Source organism: Siphateles boraxobius, unplaced genomic scaffold (genome assembly GCF_051911475.1).
Source record: "Siphateles boraxobius isolate OS27281-9 unplaced genomic scaffold, OSU_SipBor_1 29, whole genome shotgun sequence".
In the NCBI taxonomy this organism is placed as follows: Eukaryota; Metazoa; Chordata; class Actinopteri; order Cypriniformes; family Leuciscidae; genus Siphateles; species Siphateles boraxobius.
In genome coordinates this window covers 11,008,571-11,035,590 of record NW_027508908.1, presented here as the reverse complement: position 1 = coordinate 11,035,590, position 27,020 = coordinate 11,008,571, and the positions used below count along the sequence as shown (strand labels likewise).

Genomic DNA, 27,020 nt, shown 5'->3' with positions numbered 1-27,020 from the left:
CAGTGGCAGGAAGATGATATTTATGCTAAATGTAAATAAAGGCTTGGCATCAAGTGCAAATAAATACAAAAGTATCTTGTTTGCACAAAGTGCAAATAGCTATATATTATTTGCTCAGACAACACCATCAGCATCCAAGCTAGATTATGAAGAGATTCAATACACCATCAAAGTAGTTTTAATGAATAATGAAAAAGGATGATTGAAGTCACCCCATAGTGAATAAGTTTATATAGCCGCTAATAATTTTAGATCCTCTGACATATGTCCAGTTCTAATTGGCAGCCAAGAAGGCAGAAAAGCTTTGGGCTTCATGTACTCATTACAGCACTGCCAATGGTAAAAGTAGAATCAAATCATCACATCAGCCAAAGGCTTTCCTCTCTGATCCTCCAAGAGCATGGACTGCACTAACAGCACAGCGCCAAAGGCACAGCAATTATTTATTAACGTTCCTTTGCTTACCTTTCCATTCCTTTCCATTCTTTGATTTTGACAACAATCAGAGCCCAGTAGAAATCCAATATATTTTATAGAAAGTCTGTGGCTTGAAGTTGTGCTTTGCGTAAATGGCCTATCTAAAATCATCTTAGCCACATGACATTAAGCAATGCATTTGACGCTGAATATGTTTTTAATCTGTTTGTGATGGAACATAATGCGCTATGCTTCTGACATGCTGAGTTCGAATCAATTAAAAGTATTTTCATAAAAGCTTGTAAAGGAGCCAAGGTTTTTTAATCTGTTCGGTGTGATGGTGAAACAAATTACCAAACATTGCTTTGGGAATCATTTTATCTTCTTCAATTTCAAAAAATGAAACATTCACAGACTCGCAGCCGTTCAATTACAGAAACTTGACAGTACTATCACCGAAACGTCCTTCCAATGTGGTGAATAATGAGCAATTGTATGACATTTTGAATTTGTAAGTATGTCAAACTCAATTTATTTTTCACATAGCTTTGGCCCAAGCGGCACCCATCATCCTGCTGGATCAAAAAATTCTTCTTCAATTGCAGTACTTATGCTCTGACTGACAGTGAGGTTTCTCGCCCTTTATCTCTCTCGGACTCAATCCAAAGTGAACATTGGTGTTAAATATCTCATGGAGCTTCGATGTGGGTGAAGATAGTTTTCCCCTATTCATTTCTTTTACAAAAATCTTTGAATGGTTTGAATAGAAACTCAATTTATACTCTTCAGTTCTGAACCAGCGCCATGACAATACGTTTTTTTCAATCAGCTTTAGATTCTCAGTCACATTTTAGAGTGGAATGGATTTGTTTATAAACTGAGAATATCATAATTGTACTGTGAACACAAACATAGTATTAGAAGACTTTTGTAAATAAATATAGGAATGTGGTACTTTATGGGGTTAGAAAAAAGTTTATGAGTATAAACAATCATCCAATGCTACTAAAAACAGTCATCTTCCTTAAGAGCTTTCTAACCTAGTTTTAAAAAATACTTACAAGCCCAACGCCTGTCCCTGTGATCAGCTGTTCTTGTTCTATTTTATTCGAATTTTACAAGCAGAGTCACTGTGAATTGAAAGCTGTGACATTATCCATTTGACGAAAAGAAGATATTATGTATCCATTTGAAAAAAAAATATATTTTCTCTGATATTTCTAAACTCATCTGTATACAATATCCAAAATGATGTATCCAAAATGCTGTAGTCTAATGCTTAGAATTAAAGATTTTAAAACATTTTTATAGTTAAATTATATAATTTTATTGTATAAAAAAATACTAAAATTGAATAAACATATTTATAAAATATTTAAAAGAAACTAAATATTACATTTTAAAATATTAAAGATTATACCAATAATCTTGGTATACAGATGTATAACTACGGTAACACTTTACAATAAGGTTAATTAGTTAACATTAGTTAACTACATTAGTTAGCATGAACTAATAATGAACTGCACTTATACAGCATATATTAATCTTTGTAAATGTTAATTTCAATATTTACTAATACCTTATTAAAATCTTGTTAACATTAGTTAATGGGCTGTGAACTAACATTAACAAACAATGAACAGCTTTATTTTGATTAACTAACATTAACAAAGATTAACAAATACAGTAACAAATGTATTGCTCAGGGTTAATACATTAACTAATGTTAACTAATGGACCTTATTGTAAAGTGTTACAATGATTGAATCAAATGATGTACTATGAGAATTTCTTATTCCTTCTGAAAGTGAGATGTTGGGTTTAAAGATTTTCCTCTACCACATGTTGCATAGTTTATTTTTCTTCAGTCAGTAACAGTGTCGCACCACAATGTTGAGCTAACAATACTGTGCAGCTCTGCATAGGCATCAGAGTCACGTTGAAGCAGAAATATGAACATCATTTCAACTGTTGCAAACAGTCTAGGACAATTATTCAATTAGTTCAGATTCTAATTTTATTTATTTTTTCTGTTCTGAGCTGAATGGAATATTGGACCTGCAAAATGGCAAAACCTCACACAATGTTTAATCACAGCCATTTCCAATTATGATAAGCCCACTTTAGAGACACGAAGAGTGAATTATAAAGCGTATGCTCTGATCACAGTGAATTGATCACAATGATCACAAAAAGAGAATTACAATCCATTTATTTGTTCACTTTTGTTTGATCATCAGCTGTGCTTGTAGTGACCTGTCAGTCATTTTGAAGATATCACAAGTATATGGAATAGAAAAGGAGAGAAGCCCAACATCCATAAAGACAGATGTTTCATAATATACAAAAACAACCACAAAAAAGAGGCTGTTTTGCTTTTATAAATTTACAACAGCCTCATATATCATACTTTGCATTTTATCACTATGATATTTTGAACAAATGGGAGACATTGTACAAGCATAGCCACAAAGCTTAAATAGTTTATAATCTATAAATAAATCCTGTCGATAAATAAATGTTATCATCATTGAAAAGGCTAGTCCAGTAAATGGCTCTTCTGTATACTTTTTATGGCATGTTAAAGAGCAGCAATGCAATGATTCGTTTCACTGAAGGACAGTTAAGAACAGTTTGTAATAGAGCTCTGTTCAGTCAGGACTTTACACCCTCAGGAGGAACCTCGCAATACTCAACCACATCAGGGCAACTCTCTCCTTCCATCTGTCATCCGATGACAACCTTCTCATACTCCCTAACCAACTGTGTCCGTTTTGTCACTCTCAGCTAGAAAGAAACCGCACACTTTCTGGAAATTTACTTGTCTTGTCTTTTTTTTGTCACCATATAAAAGGAGACCACATTTCATGTTACATAGCTCTCTAGTCACAATGACACAAGCCACATGTGCATACTCATCATAAAAAAAATATCTCTTGATAACTTCAAAGTGCCTGCAGCCATAATAAAGATAAGCCTGTTTCCTCTAATGCAGTACAGTGCTGCCCAATTCAGGAGCTCACAGATGCAAGGAGAGCATTACACAACGAATCTGCAAAAAATATCAATGTCATTGTCGTGTACAGATTATCAATGCAAAGAGAGTGGTATTTTTGAAAACGTCTTTCTTGTCAACCACCTGTAAATGGCACCGGATACTGCAAACTAGCTGCCAATGTTCATTAAAAAGATCTTTTCCAGGTTTTGCACAGGATCTTCTGAAAAGCTCGCCGGAAGTCCTGGTTGAAAATTGTGTAGATGACGGGGTTGAGGGAGCTGTTGCAGTAACCGATCCAGAAGAAAAACTTGAAAAGGGTGTCAGGGATGGCGCAGGGCTCCCTGCAGATCCCATACAGGCTGTAGCTGAAGAAGAACGGAAACCAGCAGACCACGAACACCCCCATGACCACGGCCAGCACGAAGGTGAACCGCTTCTCTCGTGCCTGGGAAATTTTTTTCCTCGAAATGGTGTTCCTCCTTTTTCTGCGGGAGGAGAAAAGGTCCAGGGACTTGCTGCTGGCTCGGGACTTTCGGCTGGAGTGCTTGGAGCTGGAGCTGTTCTTGCGGCTGGATCGACGGTCTTTTCGTGAGGGCCCCGTCTCGTTTTGCACCCGTTTGGCCTTCTCATCAGATGAGCTACTGTCATCCAGATCGGCATCTGGGTCATCCTCGCCTGTTTTGCGTTCCCCTGTCGGCGGCGAGGGACAGTGCCCGTTTTCTCGCCTGGAATCTTCACGGCTCAAGCCATTCTCCAGCCGTGGCGTTCCTGGCGCGCCATCCGGATCGCGGCGCTTTTCCGACATATTTCGGGTTCTCGTCTTAGCCACCTGGTAGATTCGGATATAAACAAGGATCATGATGACACACGGGGCAAAGAATGACCCGATGCTGGAGTACAAGATGTACCATGTGTGGTCGTTCAGCTGGCATTGCGGTTCGTTCTTGTCAACATCTTTATTCCGGTCCATGGAGATGAGCGGTGGGAAGGAGATTACAGCCGAGATCAACCATACCACCACAATCATGCCCTTTACCCTGCGTGGCGTCCGCTTTAAGTTGTACTCGACCGCCTGTGTTACAGACCAGTACCTGTCCAGACTTATGGCACACAGGTGAACAATAGAAGATGTGCAGAAAAGAACATCTAGTGCTAGATAGATATCACACCAAACTTTCCCAAAAAACCAGTAGCCCATTAATTCATTGGCCAGAGAGAAGGGGATTATCAGTGTGGCCACCAGAATGTCCGCACTGGCTAGAGACACAAGGAAAAGGTTTTGTGGAGGCTTGAGCGCTCTGCTCGTTAATACAGCGATAACGACCAGCACATTCCCCACAATTGTAAACAAGATGAGGAAGCTCACCAGCCCCGCGAGCCCTATAATGGTGGTCGCAGAATAGCGACTTGTAGAATTCCCAGAGGATGTAAAACCAATGTCAATGTAATTGTCCACTTCGCTCGTAAAGCTTAAGTTATGCATATTGAATCAGAAAAAAACTCTGCTGTCCAATCAATCGTCCACGAGCGTCTTCGCGAATATTCTGTTTGTAAGTTAGTTGCAGGTTCCTCTCCTTTTTTTTCTTACCTTGTATTCTTATTATAATCCCGTTCGCGTCTTTTTCTTTTCCACACAATTCCTCCTACGGCTCATTTGGTTGCGGCTTTGAAAAAAAGACCCATCCCGTGGTGAGTTTGAAGTAACCATCACCGTCTCTTACATCCGTGCTCACATTCGTCCTTTCACGGGCATCTCTCTCAGCATCCTCGCGCTCTCTCCACCCGAGCGAAACACCGCGCGGTCTGCTCTGTGAGCCCGGGACTCAACTATCCACGTGCTGACAACATTAAACTGATGGAGCGCTGCCCCGCCCCTGGAGAGAGTCGGACGGAGAGGAGAACCGACTGCTGAACTACCCGAACACCGTTTAGCGTCATTTTGTATGTTAAACTGGACATTTTATATCAGACATTAGCGCGTTTTCATGCATTTCTGCTTCAGCGGTTTATCTTTACGTGTCTCAGACCTAAATAGCAGGGGCAAACAAACAAAGGAACAGTATTTTTTTGTTAGGTAGCCTACTGTAAGTACGAAAAAATAAATGCATTTTACTTTAGAGTACTAGGCGTTGCCAGGATAACATGTTCAGGGCTGGGAAAGGGCTGTGAACTGTGAAGAAACTATGGCTTTCGACATCTGTGCTCGCTGGGTGTCACTGTTGTAACAATGGGATGTGCTTTATGGGAACCCCGTTCAAGTCAACCATTTACTTTCCTCATTATCTTTCTTCGCTTTGGTCTTATTTTCACAAGTAGCTAAGTGTTTAATTTTAGCCGACTAATATCAAAACGAATAATCAAAATGCATTTTTTTTCAAACACTTCAGCATATTTTCAGTACAAGTATAGGTTGTAGCTACAATACAGTACACAACATCACGTCTAATTTAGCAACAAATGTGATTCATCTAAGACTGCCTTTTATTTAAAGTAGCCTATTTGTCTTTCATAATTAAATTGACTTTTATTATTATTATTATTATTATTATTATTATTATTATTATTATTATTATTATTATTATTTATTTTTTTACATAAAACCTGGAACTTGTTCCAAATACAATTCGTTTTTATTATAGTATTACCAGTTTATCTAATTTGGCAAGTAGGATATTGTTTATTGTTCATATAAATTCTCTCTCACTGTATGTGTGTGTGTGTGTGTGTGTGTGTGTGTGTGTGTGTGTGTGTGTGTGTGTGTGTGTGTGTGTGTGTGTGTGTGTGTGTGTGTGTTTCAGATATTCCCTATGTTGTGGGGGCAAAATGTCCCCACACAGATATTAATAGGCTACCAGAATTTTTTTTATCTTGTGGGGAAATAATTTTGGATCTCCATGAGGAAAACAGCTTATATAGCCTACTAAATAATGTAAAAATGCAGAAAGTTATCGGTGATGGGTAGGGTTAGGTTACAGTTTGTACAGTATAAAATCATTATATATAGGTTACAGTTTGTACAGTATAAAATCATTATTTCTATGGAAAGTCCCCATAAAACATGGAAACTGTGTGTGTGTGTGTGTGTGTGTGTGTGTGTGTGTGTGTGTGTGTGTGTGTGTGTGTGAGAGAGAGAGAGGGAGAGAGAGAGAGAGAACTTGCAAGTCGTCAACATACTGCTGCAGAGCACGATAGACTGTAATGGAGAGCAACTAATCAATGATTTTGTGAGAGACCCATCAGAGAGGTTAAAGAGTTGGCCATGGGTCCCGTTAAAGAGATGGGCATCAGAGAGAAGGAGACAGAATGCAAGAAACTTATCAGGGATGTCCAATGAAGTTCAAATGAAGTCCAGACCATCTTTGTAAAGGATGCCGTGTGATAAATGACAGAGGCTGCTAAATTACTGTAACCTGATCTGAAAAAATTAGCTTCAGTATATATTCATTCAGACTGTAAGAACATTTTGTCCAAACCCCCGTCCAAATTTTGCATGAATTATAAGCTTTCATCAATTTGGACTTTTGTGCCCTAAGTTATTAATCATACATGTGAAAATTTCAAATATTAAATCTAATAATAAAAAAAAAATATATATATCATGATGAGTCTATGGTCATTTGATTGATGCTATTCTCTGACCCTGATCTATCAGAGGTCCACAATGAAGTGCTGTTCTTGACATTTCATTCTTAATGTTCATCACATGTGAGTCAGTGAAACAAAGGGGCATTTTTCTTTAATATTACAAAATGAAATATGCTAATGAGGTTAGCGTATGATATATTTGCTCAGCTTGAGGTAAAAATACCACTGAAAGGAAATGAGTTCACATACGTATACAACATAGACTAAATGAGTCTGATTGTGTAGTGGTTGGCACAAGTTATATTAAGTACAATATTAAGTTATTATAAGTATAATATAATAAGTTAGTGCGTAAGTGTGCATGGGCTTGTGCATGAGGGTTAGATAGTTTCCATTAACTATGCATCTCACACAGAATTATATACTGCACACAAGGACCAAAAACTCATATATATATTATATAATTCATGAGAGAGAGAGACAAAAGGCACAATTTAAATTCATATGTGAACTTTGATGACATTAATGATTTTAATGTCCACTGAGTGAATGGCTGAGTGGGGAAAAAAACTTCTGTTTTTACTGTATAATACAAATAAATATTTAAAACAACATAAGCAAAGTTGGTCAAAATTCAGATTTTAAGAACTGGCTCCCTTTTAGTTTATGGTTTGTAATTTGAATTGCTTTTTGTCAAACGGAAAGTTGAATTGGAATTTTAAAAAAACTGGAATTTGAATTAATATCATCCAAATAAGCATGCTTCCTTATAGGTGAAAAACAGTATGTGAGATGAGTAGTATGTCCGAATCAATAGTATTCTTCAAATAGAAAAAGGTGAAAAACTTCTGGCTGACCTACAGTTATTCTGAACTTCACTGTCCCATTATTCAGAGTTCTGATAGGTGACAACATGGCAGATATAATGTCCGAATTTATACATTCATATACTATATCGAACATACTTTTTTTAATGGTAGCAATGTGAGATTCAAATCAAATATAGAACCTAGAGAGGATGCCATTTCAGACACAGCTTGAGAACTTCAGCAGGTTATTCCATTCTGTGAAGTTGTTCGTATAGGTCGCAGATCTTATTTTAAACAGATATGTGATTGTCTGTAAGGCCCAAATCCTCCAAACTTCAAGACTTTGTAAACTTCCTTACATTGTTAAATATATATTTTTTTTTTGTCAAATCATAATGCAAACTTTCCTTTAGTTAAAATGTATTCATTGCATTTACAGTATATTCTGCATTCTTGTTACTACCTCCCTTTAAATAAAAATTCAGGAGTTAATCTTGAATTTAAATGCATTATCTGTTCAATTCAGAATGGCGCACAACCTTGGAAGATTAAAAATATTAGTCATTTCAAACTCTCAGTATGTGTTCTCTCCAGCTAAACAGTCTATTTCTAGGAAGTTTTGTTTCGGGACACTTCAGGTGGACGTGTGTGGCTGTGTGTGCGTGCAGATGCATTCATGTTGCTGAACATCTAGTGCCTTTGTTTGCTTGAAGAAGGAATTCATGTGCATGAGTGTGTGGTGAACAATCAATTTTGTGATACACACCTATCTGACTGCATTGGCTTCCTGTTGTTCTGTATCTGTTGTTAGTTGTTTGCGTGTGTAGGTGGGATGGCGGGTGGGCCTACAATTCAATGCTGTTAAGAGCAGTAGAAGTTGACCCTCAGGCTCTGCTCTTCTCAAAGCTGATTTGTATTGAGCCTTCCTGGCTTGTGATCATTAAAGGTTCCCCTTGGGCCACACTTGTGTCTGTTTAATTGAAGCGTGTGTGTGAGTGATCCACATCATTACCTTGAGTTGATCCCTGTTCTGTCCTTTCTTCCCTCTCCCCGCGTTGGATTCACATGTGAGCAATACAAACGCAAAGTAATGTAAAGCAAACCAATGCGAACTTTTAGTCCATGTCTTGTGGCAATCTGAGACATCAGATTAATGTTGAGATCACATGTGGTTGCTGTTTATAATTTTGTACAATGTTGGCAACATTTTGCAGTGAGAAAAATACGAGTATCAAATGTAATTTTCTGAATGACATTTATAGGATAATCAAGGTTAATGGATAGTTCTGTAAAGTTAAAAGTTAAGAACTGTATCTTGCTCACTGAGGGACACTGTAAAAGGTTACCTTGGTTTTGAGCCAAGGTTGACACATATGGACATTGATTGAAAGACTGTAGGCAATTATTTTAGCAACACTGTGACTGCTGACAGCTAAAGAGCATAAGTGTCTGTCCAACATAAGCCTACGATGTGTGTGTGTGGTTCAGGTACATAGTGGGGACATTTTTTGATCCCCACGAGTAAAACAGCTTATGAATCATACTAAATTATGTTTTTTTTTTTTTTTGAAAATGCAGGAAGTTTTCTGTGATGGGTATCCACCTTATTCCTGACGAGCTTACTGCGTTTTGAATTATGGGTGGCACTTCCGATTTGGGGAACTCCCATTCAAAAAGACTGAAACGAATCATTTCAAATCATAAGGTTGCCCTACAAATAAAAATGATCCTCAGTTTGACTTAATGAGCTATCAGTTTTCTTTCATGTTTTATCTAAGAATAACATGAGAATAACGTAACACTTGGTATTTTAACGTGACATGTTATAACAAGAATATCTATATTAAGAGCTCTGCATTCTTTTCCTCATGATTATTTTCTTTTTTACTTTTGAATTTCGCTGTAATAGTATGATAAAGGTCAACATATACTGCACATTTGTGGTCTGTTCTCCCGATTTGATTTACGATGTATACCATTAATAATTCTGGAATCCTCCCCAAATCCTCACGTCTCTTTCCAGGTTTGGTTTCACAGGCAAATACAATTTATTTTCTGTCAAAATGACTGAAATCACTTTAAAATAGTATCACGCAATGCTGAAGTAAAAACATTTTTTTAGCATTAAGGCAACGTATGTTACATAATACAGATTACCACTGTGATATTTAACCGACCGATTTTGCTGTGGAAAGATGCTTTTTCAGAGATTATTCATGGTCTGTTGAAAGTACCTTGATGCTTTTACACTTTTAAATGTCCTTTCAATGTTCAATGGTTGAAGGGTGAGTAGTAGAATAATATATGTCATCGTACATGGTTTAAATATATATATATATATACATAGTATATATATATATATATATATATATATATATATATATATATTGCATCCATAGAGCTAGTATTTCACTGATTGTTTACAGTTTAACGGAAGTTACACCCATAATTCTCGCAAAGCGTCATGGGGTGCAGGAATACTGTGGATAGGTTTAGGGTTAGCGGATAGAATATACAGTTTGTACAGTATAAAAATCATTGTCTATGTAAAGTCCCCATAAAACATGGAAACCAAAAGTGTGTGTGTGTGTATCCCATTTACAGGTTCACACAGTCAGACGCCATGAAACACTGCGGCGGGTTTGATTTTAATTCCCTAGTCGGCGGGTGCACACAGTGTGAATTGTAATTGGCCTCAACAGCAGGATTTGTTACAATTGAATTTCAGTGTATCAATCACAGTTTTTTGACAGTATTATTGAGGAATATAGTCAATGAATTTATTACATTATTTAGTTTGTGTTTCATCCAAATCAGCCTTTAGTAAATTTAATCAGAGCTGCTACTAAAGGAATTTGTGAGGGCGGTGAGCTGAACTACTGTTTTAGAAAGTCTCTAGTTCGGGTGTTTGTGTTGATGAAAATCTCCCATGAGAATGCCAAAGCCAGATCTAATAACATAAATTGTCCTTTGTTGCTGCGGTTCAGTGTTGGACAGATTTTGATACAGGTGAGACTGGTTGTTAGTAAGCTGAATCAGCTTAAGACAGATGGCTGATGTGAGTAAGAGAGATGGTAGAAGGAGAGAGAGGGGGAAGGTGTTTATGTCTTGGAGAATAATAGGTCAGAATGTCCTTTCGCTGTTCAGTGACTGAAATGGCTCATCGTGCTCATGGGTGACTCTCACAAAACCTGTCAACATCTTCATCCCAAAATAGCAGAAATTGACAAATAGGAAAGAAAACATCTTTCTTTTTTTTTGTTCCATTGTGGCTTGAATTTAATTATTTTGAGGCCATTTCTCATTGTGTTGCTGCAAAAAAAGTATGTGAGTCAATTGTAGACATTTAGACATTATTAGTTAACATTTACTGAGAATGAAAAATGCTTCTAAAGCATTTATTAATCTTTGTTCATTTTAATTTCAATCTTTATTAATACATTTTTAAAATTAAAACTATCTGTTAAAACTGGACATGAACAAACCTGAAACTGAACTGACAAGAACAAAGATTAATAGATATATGTATAATATGTATTGCTCATTGATAGTCAATGTTAGTTAATGCATTATATAGTCATATAATATGACCTTGTTGTATAGTGTTACCAACAAAAAAAAAAATTGTGATTTATTAAAATAATTATAGTAATGATAATGTTGTATTATTTTTTCCTACATGTATTTGTGAGATTCACCCTTTTAGTAGCAACTAAATTATAAAACTACTCCTGAGATTCTCTAGTGATTTTACACAAACAAATGCTGCAGGGCACTTCAGTTATGTAATCAGTCTTACTAGTTACAAAATGATGGACCTATTTATTTGCGAAAATATTAATATTTGGGCATTTTAAATTGGCACCACCAGGCAAGTTATCTTGCTCATACATGGTCTATATCTTACTCTATATATGCTCTAGAAGTTGTTTGTGTGTGGTGTGTGCGTGTGACCATACAATAGTTCTTTTGAAATGGACACAACCAATCTGTGCACAGTGTGCAGTATTGATATCTCTAACTGACCAATTCCAGTCTCTTTGCAAACCACACTGACCGCTGCATTTTGGAAATAACCGACCGCTGCTTCATGCACCCAATTTTCCCCACCCTTGGTGTACGATCTCATTTCACAACAGGAGATGTGTGAGTTTTCAAATGCTTGAATTTATAGATCCTGGTTCCCTTCACCTATACAGTCTATATTTTAAATTGGCATTCACAGATGAAACTACAGTATTCAGGATACACAGCTTGCCTTGAAGTTAATGGATATTCCCTGACTGAGTCTCCTGTCCCTCAGTGATTGTCCACTATAAGACTTCTCTTCTGTTGTTTTGAGGCACATGTTGATTTTCCAAACTCGTAAATGTGTGTGAGATGAATGCATATTGTTGGCCGACTGCACAATCCTAAGAAGCAGTGAATGAGTCAAGATGGAAGCGGCAGGAAGTAAGGAGAAAGAAGGGATAGCCAGTCCATTAGAAAACTGTGGAGGACTGACAAGTGTCAAAGAGAGAGATCTTTTAATGATGGAGAGAGCAAAATAGAATGAGACTTGTATGTGAGTGTGCCATATCTTTCCTTTTCTTACAAGTTAATGGGTGATGACAGCATTGAGGATGAAAGAGAAGAAGGGAGCGAGAAAGGAGGAAATAATGTTACAGGGAACAATTTAACGTGCTGAATTTTCATAAAATCCATAGGGAGTGGTAGAAATTCCTTTATATCAGTTCTTAACTTTTCTTTTTATTGCACCTTTGTGCCACATTATAATATGGAGTTAATGTCTATATTTCAAATTCAGGCTGGTCTCATACATTTGGTCTCAGTGCACTACAATGGCTATGGCAAATAATAAAAATTACTTATTTTTACTTATACTAAAATCAGACCTTTGTTTAATTGCATATCAAAATTGAGCAGTAAATCACTGATATAATTAAGAATATAATTAAAGGAAGTCACGAATGAGAATCAGAGGGACTTTGTCTGGTTATTTTAAGTCCTCAACATGTTAGCAACGTGGAGTTGATTGGAAAGCACCAGACTCAGTGTGACTTTGCCTCAGGTTTGCTGTCTGTTCGTTTGTAGTGCTTGATTACTGATCTTTTTGCAGCAAGAATATTTATCAGCGTATTCGTAATGCTGGACAGTAAGAATCAGAATTCAGTTCAATGTGCACTAACTGATGAATATGTCAGAAGTAATGGAGGCTTATGCAGGGCAGGCACACTGCAAAGCAATTTGCAAATTTTTCTCAGGTCCTATCACAATAACTCAATATATGAAAATGCATAATGTGTAATGGAAGAAATCAGAATAAATATAGGAAGAAATCTGTTTCATTCCACAATAAATATTGCTGCACTGCCCAACTGGATATTATGAGGTCATGAGTAATTCCTCATATAAATTCTGCATCTACATCCAAGTTCAGACTGTTATATTGGTTATTGACATTCTTCTAATTAGTTAGTCTGCAAATAAGGCACTCTTGATCTCAGTGATTGTGTGAGCTGTTGGACTGATTTTGTGTACACAATTATATGCATGAGCTGTTCTGTGGAGAAGTTCATCATGTCACTCACAGTTCCTCTTCTCATTGTTCAGATCAATGCTCACAGTTCTGCATCACTCTCGGTTAATACTAACCCTTTTATAACTCTCCAACTTCTTTAAGCACACAGAGAGAACTACTGTTTATATTGCATGTGCTTGCTGCTGAAATTGCAGTGCTTTAACTGTGATGCTTGAGCACCTACTTCAACCTGCTTGATCCGAGTTGAGTGTTTCTTATTGTTGCATGACAAACCGCTTCTTGCAGTATGTTGTTTTCTCTACGAAAGGTTAAAGCATGTCTTTGAAGTGTGCGTGTGTGTGTGTGTGTGTGTGTGTGTGTGTGTGTGTGTGTGTGTGTGTGTGTGTGTGTGTGTGTGTGTGTGTGTGTGTGTGTGTGTGTGTGTGTGTGTGTGTGTGTGTGTGTGTGCGCGCATCACCGTCCATCTACAATTCTAGATGGGATGTCCTATTTTCTGTTCAAAACAAGAAACTGACAAATGTGTACAGGCGCAAAGCTTAATTCCACAATACAGAAAGGTGGTGTGACTCAAACATATACATAAACTCTTGAAAGCGTTCAGACTTCCCAAGTCTTGAGAGTGGAGAATGTAAAATATGGAAAAGGGGGTCAAGGATATGGCACTTTACTCGTCCCCTTGCTGTCAGACCAGCCACCCAATCTGAACATATGCTGTCCTCTGTGTGTGTCTGCATGCATATGCATTTATTTGTGTATGTAGTATCTGATTAAAACCTTACTCTTTTTTTTTTTTTTTGCCTGAAACTGCTTGTCATGCAGATTTCTTTCTTTGTTACAATTAACTGACATTGTGGTGACAAGGTTACCTTCATGCTTCATGAATTTATATTAACCATATAGGTTCACATTAATGCACTTGGTTGAGTCCTCCCACATCTTGGTTTCTTGGATCTATTGAATGAGGGTAAACAGCTGAATGCCACTGTCCTTGGTGCTGACATTCATTTGCATGGCAGAAATGAGTGAGGAATTCTATTATGCTGTAACGGAAATTTCAGCTGCAGGGAGCCTTTTGACTTATTAAAATTGAGTTTTAATAGTTGTAAGATGCGATTTGAATGTTTGCAATTGTTATTTCTGCACATTTAGAGCAAGTGTTTGAATGGTCTTTTAACAGTGTTAATGAGTTTATTACAATATATAGTGCCCTAAAATTAACATAAAATGAAACCATTTCCAGTGCATACCTTTGTGTGCATTAAATTATTACTCAGTCAGGGTACATTGAAGGCATTTAAATATTCTAGTGTAAATGCTGATTGCTGATAAGGAAATGGCTTATAGACATTTATGCAAAGCTATGGTAAATCAGATGGAATTTAATCAGTAATCTAAATTCAGACCAGTCCGCTTTACAAATGATTAGTCTCAGGAGGGGTAAGACGGATGTTCTTTATTAAATTGCATTAAATGTTTGTCTCGTCTGCGTGTATATTTATTAGAAAGTATTCAGACTCATTGACTATTGTGTAAATGAAAACCTATTTCTGTAGCAAAAGCAGTATTTCGTGTTTTTATGAATGCTAATGTCGTGTTGTTTTAAATAAAATAACTTATTCCAGCATTTAAAGGGTTAAAGGAGCTGTATGTAAGAAATTTATTTAAATTAATCATAAAATGGCACTGATATGTCACTAGACATTAAGAAATCATGTTAATTTCAAATACTTATATCACTGACAACAGTAGTCCGGCCAGGATATTGTCATTTAAAAAGTGAAGTTGCAGCCCTCAATTGATGTTGATGTTGTCATGTTGTGTTTTGGTCTGATGCGTCACCCTCCACCTATCTACCAATCACGAAGTCAGTAGTGTTGCGGCTACATCCGGGTAGCCAGCTCTGCTAGTTACCACAGCTGCAGCTACAAACGTGTCGGAATCGGATAAAAAAAAAAAGTCTAACGTTGCGAATCAGATAAACTGATAAACTCATAAACTCGTTATGAATCCGAAATACTTCGTTACAAAGTCCGAAATAAAACAAGGATCTGTATAGGAGATGCCTTTGAAAGATGGAGACGGCTGAAAACGGAGAAGAATTTCTGGACAGGTAAGATTCATCTATGTTTGGCTAACTTGTACTTGATGTAAATGGACATTCCAATATTCATGACAGTCGAACAAAGTTATGCATGTTCGTGCAAAGTAACGTTACGTTAGCTCATATGGAGGAGGTGGGTCATCGAATTGGAAGCACTATAGGCGCAATTCCACGGTAAAATAACTTTTTCTAACGTCCATAACACCAATGAAAAGCACATTGTAGCCTATGATGTGAATAATGTGTCCCACTTGGAACGTTTTGTAGCCTACTTGTTTATCATGCAAGTTCTACAGCCAAAAATAATAGAATGACATGTAATCTTTCACATCACATATTTTAGCGTTATGGACGTGTACTGCAGAGTAAGTTAAAAAATACAGCTGGTCGCTTTCACTTATAGTGTCAGCTAAATTAATAGCTGTATCTTTGATATTGATTACACACAGTGACCGAGGCTTGTGCTTGTACTTACGTTAATGACAGATACCTACCGTTAGTATACCAACAGCTACTGTTCTAACAATGTACTGTCACATACGAGCGTACATCTTTACTATTATATTTGGCTAATCGCCATTAGTAAATTTTTGCGATATATATAATTACTTTGCAAAACATCTCTCATTTCAAGCATAAACATAATTAACAGAAAAAAAACTTAGCCTACTGTGTAGGACTCGTCACTTGCCATTGGAAGCTTCTGTAGCAGCCTACGTTCCTGCTGTATCCTGCAGCCTATCTGGCAACCTCGAGTCAGGGAGGAGGGAGAGGGGATACACCGCCCTACAGTAATTTGAAGGTGATTGCAGTACCAGTTTTGGCCACAATCCTACATACTGCTCCTTTAAATGTTGTGTTTACACAGGATTATTGAATCCTGCTGCTTCCAGCACTGAGAATGAATTTGTTCCTTATAGTAGTGTTGATCCAATAACCTCAAACTCCAAAAGTACCATGGTAAATCATTGGCTCGAGCCTGCATGAATAGATTTTTAAAATATGTTTATATAATACACTTAGTAGACTTAGATGCTGCCTATCCTATAAAGTCTGTCTATCTAGTAGCTTGATTGCTTTAAATTAGTAATTCCCAAACTGCTAAATTTATGTTAAAATTACACACAATTTTCATAACTTCTTCATATTAGTACATAATTCCCATCACTTTGAAATGTTATGCCAAGTATGCCAAATCCCTCAGGTGTTAAAAGTAATAAAAGTGAAAGAACGGGTAATATTTTTTTTTATGAATAATTATTTCTTCGTTTGAGGGAACTGTTGAAGTCTACAAAATCCTCTTTCATCGCTCCTTCTTCACAGTATTACAGGCAGTTCGGCTCGACTGAGCACACCTCTGGTGTTCCACTATAAAGCAGATTCATGGCTGGGCCTCTTCGTCATTTTATTTCTCATGAAATATGAAATAAAATGAACGTGTGTTAAAGGCAGTGTCAGTGTTCAAGAGAGGACATGTACCATTTATTGAGCTCAATGCACCTTATGATCTTTGACACAGCATAACATCTAAAATGCAAGCAAAGGTTAATTTATGAGTGGTTTCACCTAGACGTAAAATGATATATAACTACAGTACATGTACATGCTCTTTTCCAGCAAATAATTGCTTGTATTTCACAGTCGAAGTTCCCTATTGTGGCGGGGGAGGCGTGGTTCAGCGAGGTCTGCTACGAGAGAGAGAGTGGAGAGACGAGCGGTGGTAAGTAGGTCAAGTGTAAAATGACTGACACCTGTGTCTCGTTGCAGTAATTGGCGTGGGGAGACCGTATAAAGCAGACGGGGACCAGCGATCGTGGAGAGAGAAGGGCTGAGGACTCGTGGGAAGTGGGAAGAGGTCTCTGTGACAAACTGGAACGAGTATTGTGAAACTGTGAATAAGATTTATGTTCGACGTGCGCATGTGGCGCCAAAGCTTTAAGTTATTTAATAAAATACCCACGAGTCTCAGCCAGCTGACCCCTGGTCTCCTTCCTTCACACCCACACGACAAGGGCTTGTATTACACTGGTGCCGAAACCCGGGAAGGAAGGAGAACGCCGCCGCCAAGATGCAAACTCCGTCAGCAACATCAGGGACGCCATTTGCGGACATCCCGACTGCATCAAGAGAACCATCAAGCCCTGCTGGACTTGCGGGCGGATCAGGAAGGTCCGTTCCGTCGATGGGCAGATCCTCCAACCTGACCGCGCGCTCTCATATCCTTATTTTGCCGTTATTAAAGACAGGTTGTATCGGGTGACCCAAGACACTCAGACAAAAGAAGATATAACCCAATTGTTAGTACCACGGGGCCGTCGGGAAATGCTTTTCCAGACGGCATATTGTAATCCGATGGCGGGGCATCTAGGGATGACAGCGACACTAAATCGTTTAATGACCCGATTCTTCTGGCCGGGCATTCACGAGAACGTGCGCAGGTGGTGTGCGTCGTGTCGGGAATGTCAGTTGGTAAATCCACCGGCCGCCCCAAAAGCGCCATTGCGCCCTCTACCTCTAGTGCAGGTCCCCTTCGAGAGAATTGGTATGGACCTCATCGGGCCATTAGAACGATCGGCACGGGGACATCGCGATAATCCCGCGATAATCCCGCGATATCCCGAAGCAGTGGCGCTGCGCACTATATCAGCTAAGAGTGTGGCAGACGCCCTGTTTCGTTTAATCTCCCGCGTGGGAATCCCGAAAGAGATTCTCACGGATCAAGGCACCGCGTTTATGTCACGCACGTTAAGCGAATTATATGAATTATTGGGCATTAAATCGGTGCGTGCCAGTGTCTATCACCCACAAACGGACGGACTGGTCGAACGATTTAATCGCACGTTGAAAACAATGATTCGTAAATTCGTACAAGAAGACGCGAAAAATTGGGACAGGTGGCTAGAACCCCTCTTATTCGCCTGCGAGAGGTCCCGCAAGCCTCCACGGGGTTTTCCCCCTTCGAGCTTCTTTTTGGACGTCAGCCCCGTGGGGTGTTAGACGTCCTAAAGGAAACTTGGGAGGACGGACGCTCAGATAGCAAAAATGAAATTCAGTATGTCATGGACCTGAGAGCAAAACTCCATACACTGGGGCGGCTCTCTATGGAGAATTTGCTTCAGGCTCAGGAAAGACAAAGCCGGCTGTATAACAGGGGAACTAAGCTTCGAGAGTTCACACCGGGAGATAAAGTGCTCATTTTACTACCAACCTCCAGCTCTAAATTGTTAGCGAAGTGGCAAGGACCCTTCGAGGTCACACAGCGGATAGGGGATCTCAATTATGAGGTTGTACGGACAGACAGGGGTGATTCACGGCAAATTTACCACCTCAACCTTCTAAAAAAATGGAGTGAGGAGGAGTCAGTGTTGCTTGCGATGGCAGTGAGTGGAGAGGAGGATCTCGGGCCAGAAGCGATCATCAAAGGGAAATCTCTCGCCCTGGCCCCGGGGGGAGATCACCTCTCGCCCTCGCAGCTCGCTGACATCACAAGGTTACAAAAAGAATTTGCAGATGTGTTTTCACCCCTGCCTGGTCGTACTAATCTGATCCAGCACCATATTGAGACAGAGCCGGGAGTGGTGGTTCGCGGCCGGCCATACAGATTGCCTGAACACAAAAAAAAGTGGTTCAGATGGAATTAGAGGCAGTGCTGGAGATGGGAGTAATTGAGGAGTCCCACAGTGACTGGGCAAGCCCGATAGTTTTAGTTCCTAAAATGGACGGCTCGGTTCGGTTTTGTGTGGACTATCGCAGGGTGAATGCTGTGTCGAAATTCGACGCTTATCCAATGCCGCGGATTGACGAGCTGCTTGATCGGTTAGGCACGGCTCGTTTTTATTCGATGCTGGACTTAACGAAAGGATATTGGCAGATCCCCTTGTCTCCCATGTCCAAAGATAAAACAGCCTTCACCACGCCATTCGGGTTACACCAATTTGTGACGCTTTCTTTCGGGGTTGTTCGGGGCCCCGGCCACGTTTCAGCGGCTCATGGACAGAATTTTGCGACCCCATGCTCCATATGCCGCTGCGTACTTGGATGATATCATCATCTACAGTAATGACTTGGAGCGGCATGTGGAGCATTTGAGGGCCGTCCTTGGGGTGCTGAGACGGGCGGGGTTAACGGCCAACCCGAGGAAGTGTGCAGTTGGGCGGGTGGAGGTAAGGTATCTGGGCTTCCACTTGGGTCATGGGCAGGTGCGTCCCCAAATTGACAAGACAGCAGCAATTGCAACCTGTCCCAGACCTAAGTCCAAAAAGGAGGTGAGGCAGCTCCTGGGGCTGGCGGGATATTACAGAAGGTTTATTCCTGACTATTCGGAACTCACCAGCCCGCTGTCTGACCTCACTAAAAAGGAGGTACCAGATACGGTCCAGTGGACGGAGCAGTGCCAACAGGCTTTTACCCAAGTTAAGGCTGCTCTGTGTGGCGGTCCGCTCCTGCACTCTCCTAATTTCTCTCTCCCTTTTCTTTTGCAGACTGACGCGTCGGAGAGGGGGCTGGGCGCTGTCCTGTCCCAGGAGGTGGAGGGGGAGGACCGCCCGGTGCTGTACATTAGTCGTAAGCTCTCAAAAAGAGAAACTAAGTACAGCACCATAGAGAAGGAGTGTTTGGCCATCAGATGGGCGGTCCTCACTCTTCGCTATTACCTCCTGGGGCGGGAGTTCACCCTCTGTTTGGACCACGCGCCCCTGCAGTGGCTCCACCGCATGAAGGACACCAACGCGTGGATCACCCGTTGGTATCTAGCTTTACAGCCTTTTAAGTTCAAGGTGATCCACAGGCCGGGGGTGCAGATGGCTGTGGCTGACTTCCTCTCTAGGAATGGGGGGGGGGCTACAGGCCGGATGGCTCCCCGGCCTGAGTCGGGCGGTGGGGGTATGTGGCGGGGGAGGCGTGGTTCAGCGAGGTCTGCGACGAGAGAGAGAGTGGAGAGACGAGCGGCGGTAAGTAGGTCAAGTGTAAAATGACTGACACCTGTGTCTCGTTGCAGTAATTGGCGTGGGGAGACCTTATAAAGCAGACGGGAACCAGTGATCGTGGAGAGAGAAGGGCTGAGGACTCGTGGGAAGTGGGAAGAGGTCTCTGTGACAAACTGGAACGAGTATTGTGAAACTGTGAATAAGATTTATGTTCGACGTGCGCATGTGGCGCCAAAGCTTTAAGTTATTTAATAAAATACCCACGAGTCTCAGCCAGCTGACCCCGGTCTCCTTCCTTCACACCCACACGACAAGGGCTTGTATTACACCTATTATGTTAGTAAAGGTTCCTATTTTGTCTAGGAGGTCTTCTAGGTTTACATGCCTCCAAGGTCAAAAACACACATTTTCTCACAGTGTCTGAAACGGTTTAATAAGGAATTGCTCTTTAGAGAAACCCCTCCTTTCTGAGATCCAACTCTGCTATGATTGGTCAGACAGCACAGTCTGTTGTGATTGGTCTACTGCTTACAGTGGGCGTCGGAAACAAAACATCTATTAACGTTCATCTGAATTCCAGCTTCGCATGCTCGGCAGGCATATCAATGGGCTTAGGTTTTACCGTATCAATTCGGGCCTAAGTCCTCATCCTTTGGAAGTGCATGCAAAGTGGATTTGCTTTCGCAGCACAGAAAACAGCGTGTTCTTGACATGTCGACAACATGAACCAGACTCTTCCAGGCTTCTGCTACAACTAAAGTGCTTGAGGGCAGGTCACAAAGTACACAAAATGTAATATCAAAGTATTTCGATTACATACATTTCCCATGGTATTTAAAGGACCATTTTCATGTACCAAGGTATTTGCGTAGTGCTCCTGGGTTCTTAAAAGTATGCCATGAATACCATGGTACCATGTCCATAAACATGGCAATGCAATGGTACTTTTTATTAGTGGAAGAAAACAATTTTCAAGCTACCCAAAAAAAAAGAAAAGAAATTGAAATGTTAATTCACTCTCATGTCACAAAATACACTTATCAATTTTCATGACCTTTCGACAATTGTCAACACATCAGGCGTCTTTCTGTTTTCTGTCTCTGTCTGCTTCCCTTTTTCCATCATTAAGACTGAACTGAAAACACACATTGCTTTACCCCAGCAGGAGCTGCTATTGAACACTGCCTCTATGTAAATAGTCATCATTATTTGTCTGCATATTTGCCAGTTTTATCACACATACTGTATAGCTTTTATGGGTTCAGACCTGGAAGAGAACAGATTTTGAAAAAGGATATTTTAAAAAGGGAGTAAATCATTTACATGTAATTGTTATGTGAAATTTAACCCACATACTCACAATAGCCAACATGTGCAATTATGAATTTGTCATCAGTTCAAGCAGTTTCATGTTTGAGTAAGTTTGTCTGAGCATGTTCACTCTTGTTTGATGTTTTGGCAATGACTGCCTATCTAAAAACAAAAACAAAAAAAAAACATGGTGGGTGTGCCAAGTTTGGGTAATTACTAGGGTCTTATCATTGAGTTTCTGCAAACTTCCTTTTTGCATATGCAAACCGCAAATTCTCTTGCTAGATGGAATGGATGGATTCATGTTTTGGCAGCCAGAATGGAAAAATGATTAACAGACAGATAGGGGTAATTTTCATAAGCTCATGGTGTTTGGTGCTAATTAGAGATTTTTTTATCTAAAACTCTTGTACTTTATATAATTACAAATCTGTGTTATGATTATGTTGTATAAATTCAGTGTCCCTTTTTTGGTGCGCTGCAATTTGTATTGTAATTGAGTGTTTTTTTGTTTGCTTGTTTACTATTATAAATTCAAACAAAAGTTTGTCTTGCATAAGGAAACAAAGTCAGCCTAAACTTTCATATGAAAAGCCTATGCTTGCTTTCAATTCACGGTTCAATAACAATACCAGCAAACTCTACAAATCACCAACACGGACTTCATGCCAGAGAATTAGACTTCATTTAATGGCACAATCTCATTTCAAGATCCTGAAAGTTCTGTCTGCTCAGCTGAGCGAGAAGCCTAGTGCGGTATACTCAACATTAAGTAACTGCCTTAGAGAGGAGAGAATTACAGAACAGATCAGATAAATCAGATAGAAAGGAAACTCCATAGTTGCTCTTCACATCTATTGATCCAGCAGAGAGGACTGTAGATCTCCAGCTAGCATCCGTCCAATAATTATTAACACGGCTGGAATTTTAACGTTTTCACCACTTCTATCGTTTAACGCCTGTGTGACTTTAAATTTCCATCCAAAATATGGGTTTAGAAGTTTCAACATGGCATCAAAATTCACCATATTCACTTTCTTGATGCATATTCTTGTGAATGATTCGTTTGTGCACCCTATTCCAAATAAAACATTGTAATCATAAGTTAATTGCTTCATCTTCCTCTGAAATGACATTCTATTTCATCTGACATCACTTTTCTTTTAGGTTCTAAAGTAACAGCAGCTGTTCGGTTCATCTGAAAGAAAAATGACAGTGGCATTAAAGATCCGCGCAGTTCTATCAGAGTAATGGTGCTCTTTCCTGACCAGTTTGGCTATAGAATAACCAGGACATGCAGATGGCAGCCTGATAAAAGGTAAGATATCCTTCCGGGAATTCAGTCTCAAAGTTTCAGTCTGTGTAATAGGCTACATAGAAAGTCAGATTGCATCACTCCCTCAGCAGGTCTGAAGTGGCTCATAAGGGCCATTCAGTTGTTTGTTTCTACAGAGAACTCTGGAAAATGAAGCGGAAAATTATAGCAGCAGCTGGGACTAAAAAGGCAGATATCTTGAAAACTGCTTATCAGAAAGTACTATTTTAGAGGAATATGCAAGTTAAAATGGCTGTTCACAGAAATAGCATTGTATTTTCTGTGCTGATTTTGGGTAATGGATTTAAACATTGTAAAATGGGTATATGAATATAATAAGGGAGTATAGGGAACTTCAATGACTTACTGAAAGCAAAATAAAATTTTCCGAAATATGTAATAGATTCGTTATAGACCTGCTCATTGATATAATATCTGAAACACTAAAATTACTGTTACTCTAGACTTATCATTTGCCCTTAATATATATTACGTTAATGCTTTCTCTCTGCATAATAAAATGGCAGTCCGTCCTTGTATACTCCCTTTGTCTAATAATCTGTTTTCTCATTTGCTTTCTGCAGCGATCTGATTCCCTTGGTGTAAATGAAATAAAAGACCGACATCTGGGCCACAGGCGTGATGTGTTTTCACCTCTCTTTTTCTTTTCCTCTCTCTCTTTCATCATTACCCCGAGGTCCTCTTCCCACCTCACCATCTCTATACTCTCTCCGACTCAGTGGCACTCTCAGGGTTCCTCAATTTACCCATAATTCTCTTCTACTTACCTTTCTCAGTGCTCTCCTTCTCCTCTTATGTTCAATAGTCTTTAGGCACAGGAAAGTAAGAGATGTGGTTTTGTGTGAAGGAGTGAGTCTGTGGTTCATCCACTTATCAATTCTGTCAGACATGTTCTTGATAATACTGAAAGTGTTCGTTTTTAAAGGGTTTTTTGTTGTTGTTGTTGTTTTAGTCATAGTTTTTGTCTTTTGATAAAAATATCCTATAGTCAGACTAAAATGGCATCTAATTTTAGTGCAAGATTAGTATTAATTGAAGCCATATTCAAATATATTATCGATTAATTTGAACATGAGCTCCAAAATAACATTATAGTGAATAGTACTACAATATAGTGTAATACAATGTTTTCAGTTTTTCATTGTCTGAATGTGTTTTAAACATGTTTTAGTCCACTGTTACTTTAAAGTTGGGGTTGGTAAGATTTTTTTATGTTTTTGACAGAAGTCTCTTATGTGCAGCAAGGCTACATTTACAGTAACAACAGTAATTTTGTGAAATAGTATTACAATTTAAAATAAGCATTTTCTAGATTTAATGTTTCTATTTTAAAGTGTAATTTATACCTGTGCTTTTCAGCATCATTCCTCCAGTCTTCTACACTACAGTATGCCACATGATTATTCAGTATTCATTGCTGATTTTGTGTTCAAGAGACATTTCCTATTATTATCAATTTTGTGTAAACTGTTAATTTATTTTCAGGATTTTCCGATGAATATAAAGCTCAAAAGAACAGCATTAATTTCAAAATGGCATCTGATTTTAGTGTAAAATTTGTATGAAATTAAACTATATTCAAGCGATTTTATAGATTCATTTGAACATTTATCAATATTGTTCAAAACCTGAGCTCCTAAAATGACATTATAATGAATAGGCATATTGTAAAACAATGATTTCAGTCATCGATCTTATGTTTTAAACGGGTCAGAGGTCACTCTTCCGCTGGAACTAGACTTGTGTATGGCCATTACCGGAAGCCATTAATAATAGTTTATAAAGTTAGAAATATGGATATGTTTCTTACAAAAAGGCATCGCTTTGCTTCAGAAAGCCATTACTGCCCCCCTGGAGCTGAATGGATTACTTTAATGATGGATGGGATTCAAAAAACAATGCCATTCACTCCCATTATAAAGCTTGGAAGAGCCAGAATAAATTAACTTGAAAAACCGAAAAAAAAAGTCATATACGGCTTGAGGGTAAGTGATTTATAGGATAATTCTAATCCTTTAACTCTTACATTTTTACTTGCATGCGTCACAGTCAAATGAAACACCTGCTTGTATTGCACTAGTAAAGCTATCGAATGAAAGAATTCACCTTTTCCAAATGCGATGGCTCAGTCTATACAACGTTAAGCAGATGTGGCCCTAAATCCACATTATCACACAGGGAGCTTTTATCTCACACACGAATGCATACACACCGGTTCTCACACACCGTAAATATTGCAGCGTTACCTGCTCCAGTGGCTCAGAGCTACATTTGGCAAAAATAAATTGGCACAGAATGACCAACATAATATTACAGACCTTCCTCCGCAGCATTGGGAGGTCTTACTGTATGGCTGCAGATCAGAGCATGTCCTTCAATCTCACACACAGCGGTTTGATTGACAGCCAGAGCACAGTACACCTGGATGTCTGTGAAGTGGGAATAAGCCTGCAGTTTCATCAACTCTTGCAGCTTTTACAGTGATGGAGGGCGAGAGCGAGAGAGATGAAGAGAGAGCAATGGATAAATCTGGAAAGAGAAGATGCAGGTGGACGTGTGTTTAGAAATAGGATGAAAAGCTTTGAGTAAAAAGTAAAATGGGATGGATTAACAGGGATTGAGGGAGAGATGATGGAATTGGAAGGGAAGAGGATGGAGAGAACGGCTTTTGAATGTCAAAATTGTGGAAACAAACAGATATTGCAGAAGAGCATACAGCTGTATATTAATCAGCTGTAGTGTGTGTGTGTGTGTGTGTGTGTGTGTGTGTGTGTGTGTGTGTGTGTGTGTGTGTGTGTGTGTGTGTGTGTGTGTGTCTTATTGTATCATATCTCCAAGGCTGATTTGTGCAGGCTGAATTTGAAAAACTAATAAAACCAACACTCTTTTTGACCCTGCTTTATCAACTCTCTTTGGGCCGCCCACGAGTGTGAACACTCTTCACGATTTTTCCAAATGGAGTTATTCATAGACTTTTCAGAGCAGTTTCGCCATCACTTAGTGGTGCATAATAAACACCTCAGCACAGTTTATTTTTCTTCTATGATACCAAAGAGAGCATATGTATTGTATTATCAGAGCTACAGACTTCTGAGCAGGCACTGAAGATGTTGAGCTAATGAGCGAATGTCATGATGTTAAGATCATGTCAGTCACCTCCAAAGAGACAAGTGGGTGATAATTACATAAACTTTGCCAAGCAGGGCTTCTAATTAGAGTAATGTCAAAACACGATAAAGAAATTATTTTTGAAAATCAGACACTACTTATAACTCTATGTGGCTCGCGTAGCATCACTTCATTACAAATGAGTGTTAAGTATTTTCTTTCGTTAATTAAAGATAAATGCTTTACTGTAATTAGAGCACATAATATCTCCGTTTAATTATTATCTCCTTTTATCACTCACTCTTTTTACAGTCAAAGCAAGGCATTTCTTGTCCTCAGTAAGGGGTCAAATAAAGTTTTTTTTGTAAGAAGTCTCTTCTGCTCACCAAGGCTGCATTTATTTGATCAAATACAGTAACAACATTAATTTTGTGAAATATTTTTATAGTGTAAAATAAGTTGTTTTATTTATATTTTACATTTTTATGTAAAATGGCAATGCTGAACTTTCAGCATCATTACTCCAGTCTTCAGTGTCACATGATCCTTCAGAAATTATAATATGCTGATTTGGTGCTCAAGAAACACTTTTTATTATTAACAATATTGAAAAGCAGTGTGCTGCATAATTTTTCGTGTAAACCTTGATAGATTTTTTTGAGGATTCTTTGATTAATAGATAGTTCAAAAGAACAGAATTTACTTAAAATACATATTTTTTGTAACATTATAATTGTCTTTACTGTCACTTTTGACCAATTGAATGTGTCTTTGCTTATTAAAAGTATTCACTTCTAAAAAAAATAATAATTAAGAAATCTTACCCAAAACCTTTCAAATGGTAGCATAATTGTGACCGGCTCATGTGAATTTCTCATAATTGTA

General features: G+C 38.8%; 1 protein-coding gene across 1 annotated transcript; it reads right to left on the bottom strand.

Annotated features, from left to right (window-relative positions):
* Positions 1-2,414: 2,414 nt before the first annotated feature.
* Positions 2,415-5,342, bottom strand: adra2c (adrenoceptor alpha 2C). The gene has a single exon (XM_077246565.1). It carries the CDS (start codon positions 4,899-4,901, stop codon positions 3,603-3,605), a length of 1,299 nt encoding a protein of 432 aa, XP_077102680.1. The 5' UTR covers positions 4,902-5,342; the 3' UTR covers positions 2,415-3,602.
* Positions 5,343-27,020: the final 21,678 nt, after the last annotated feature.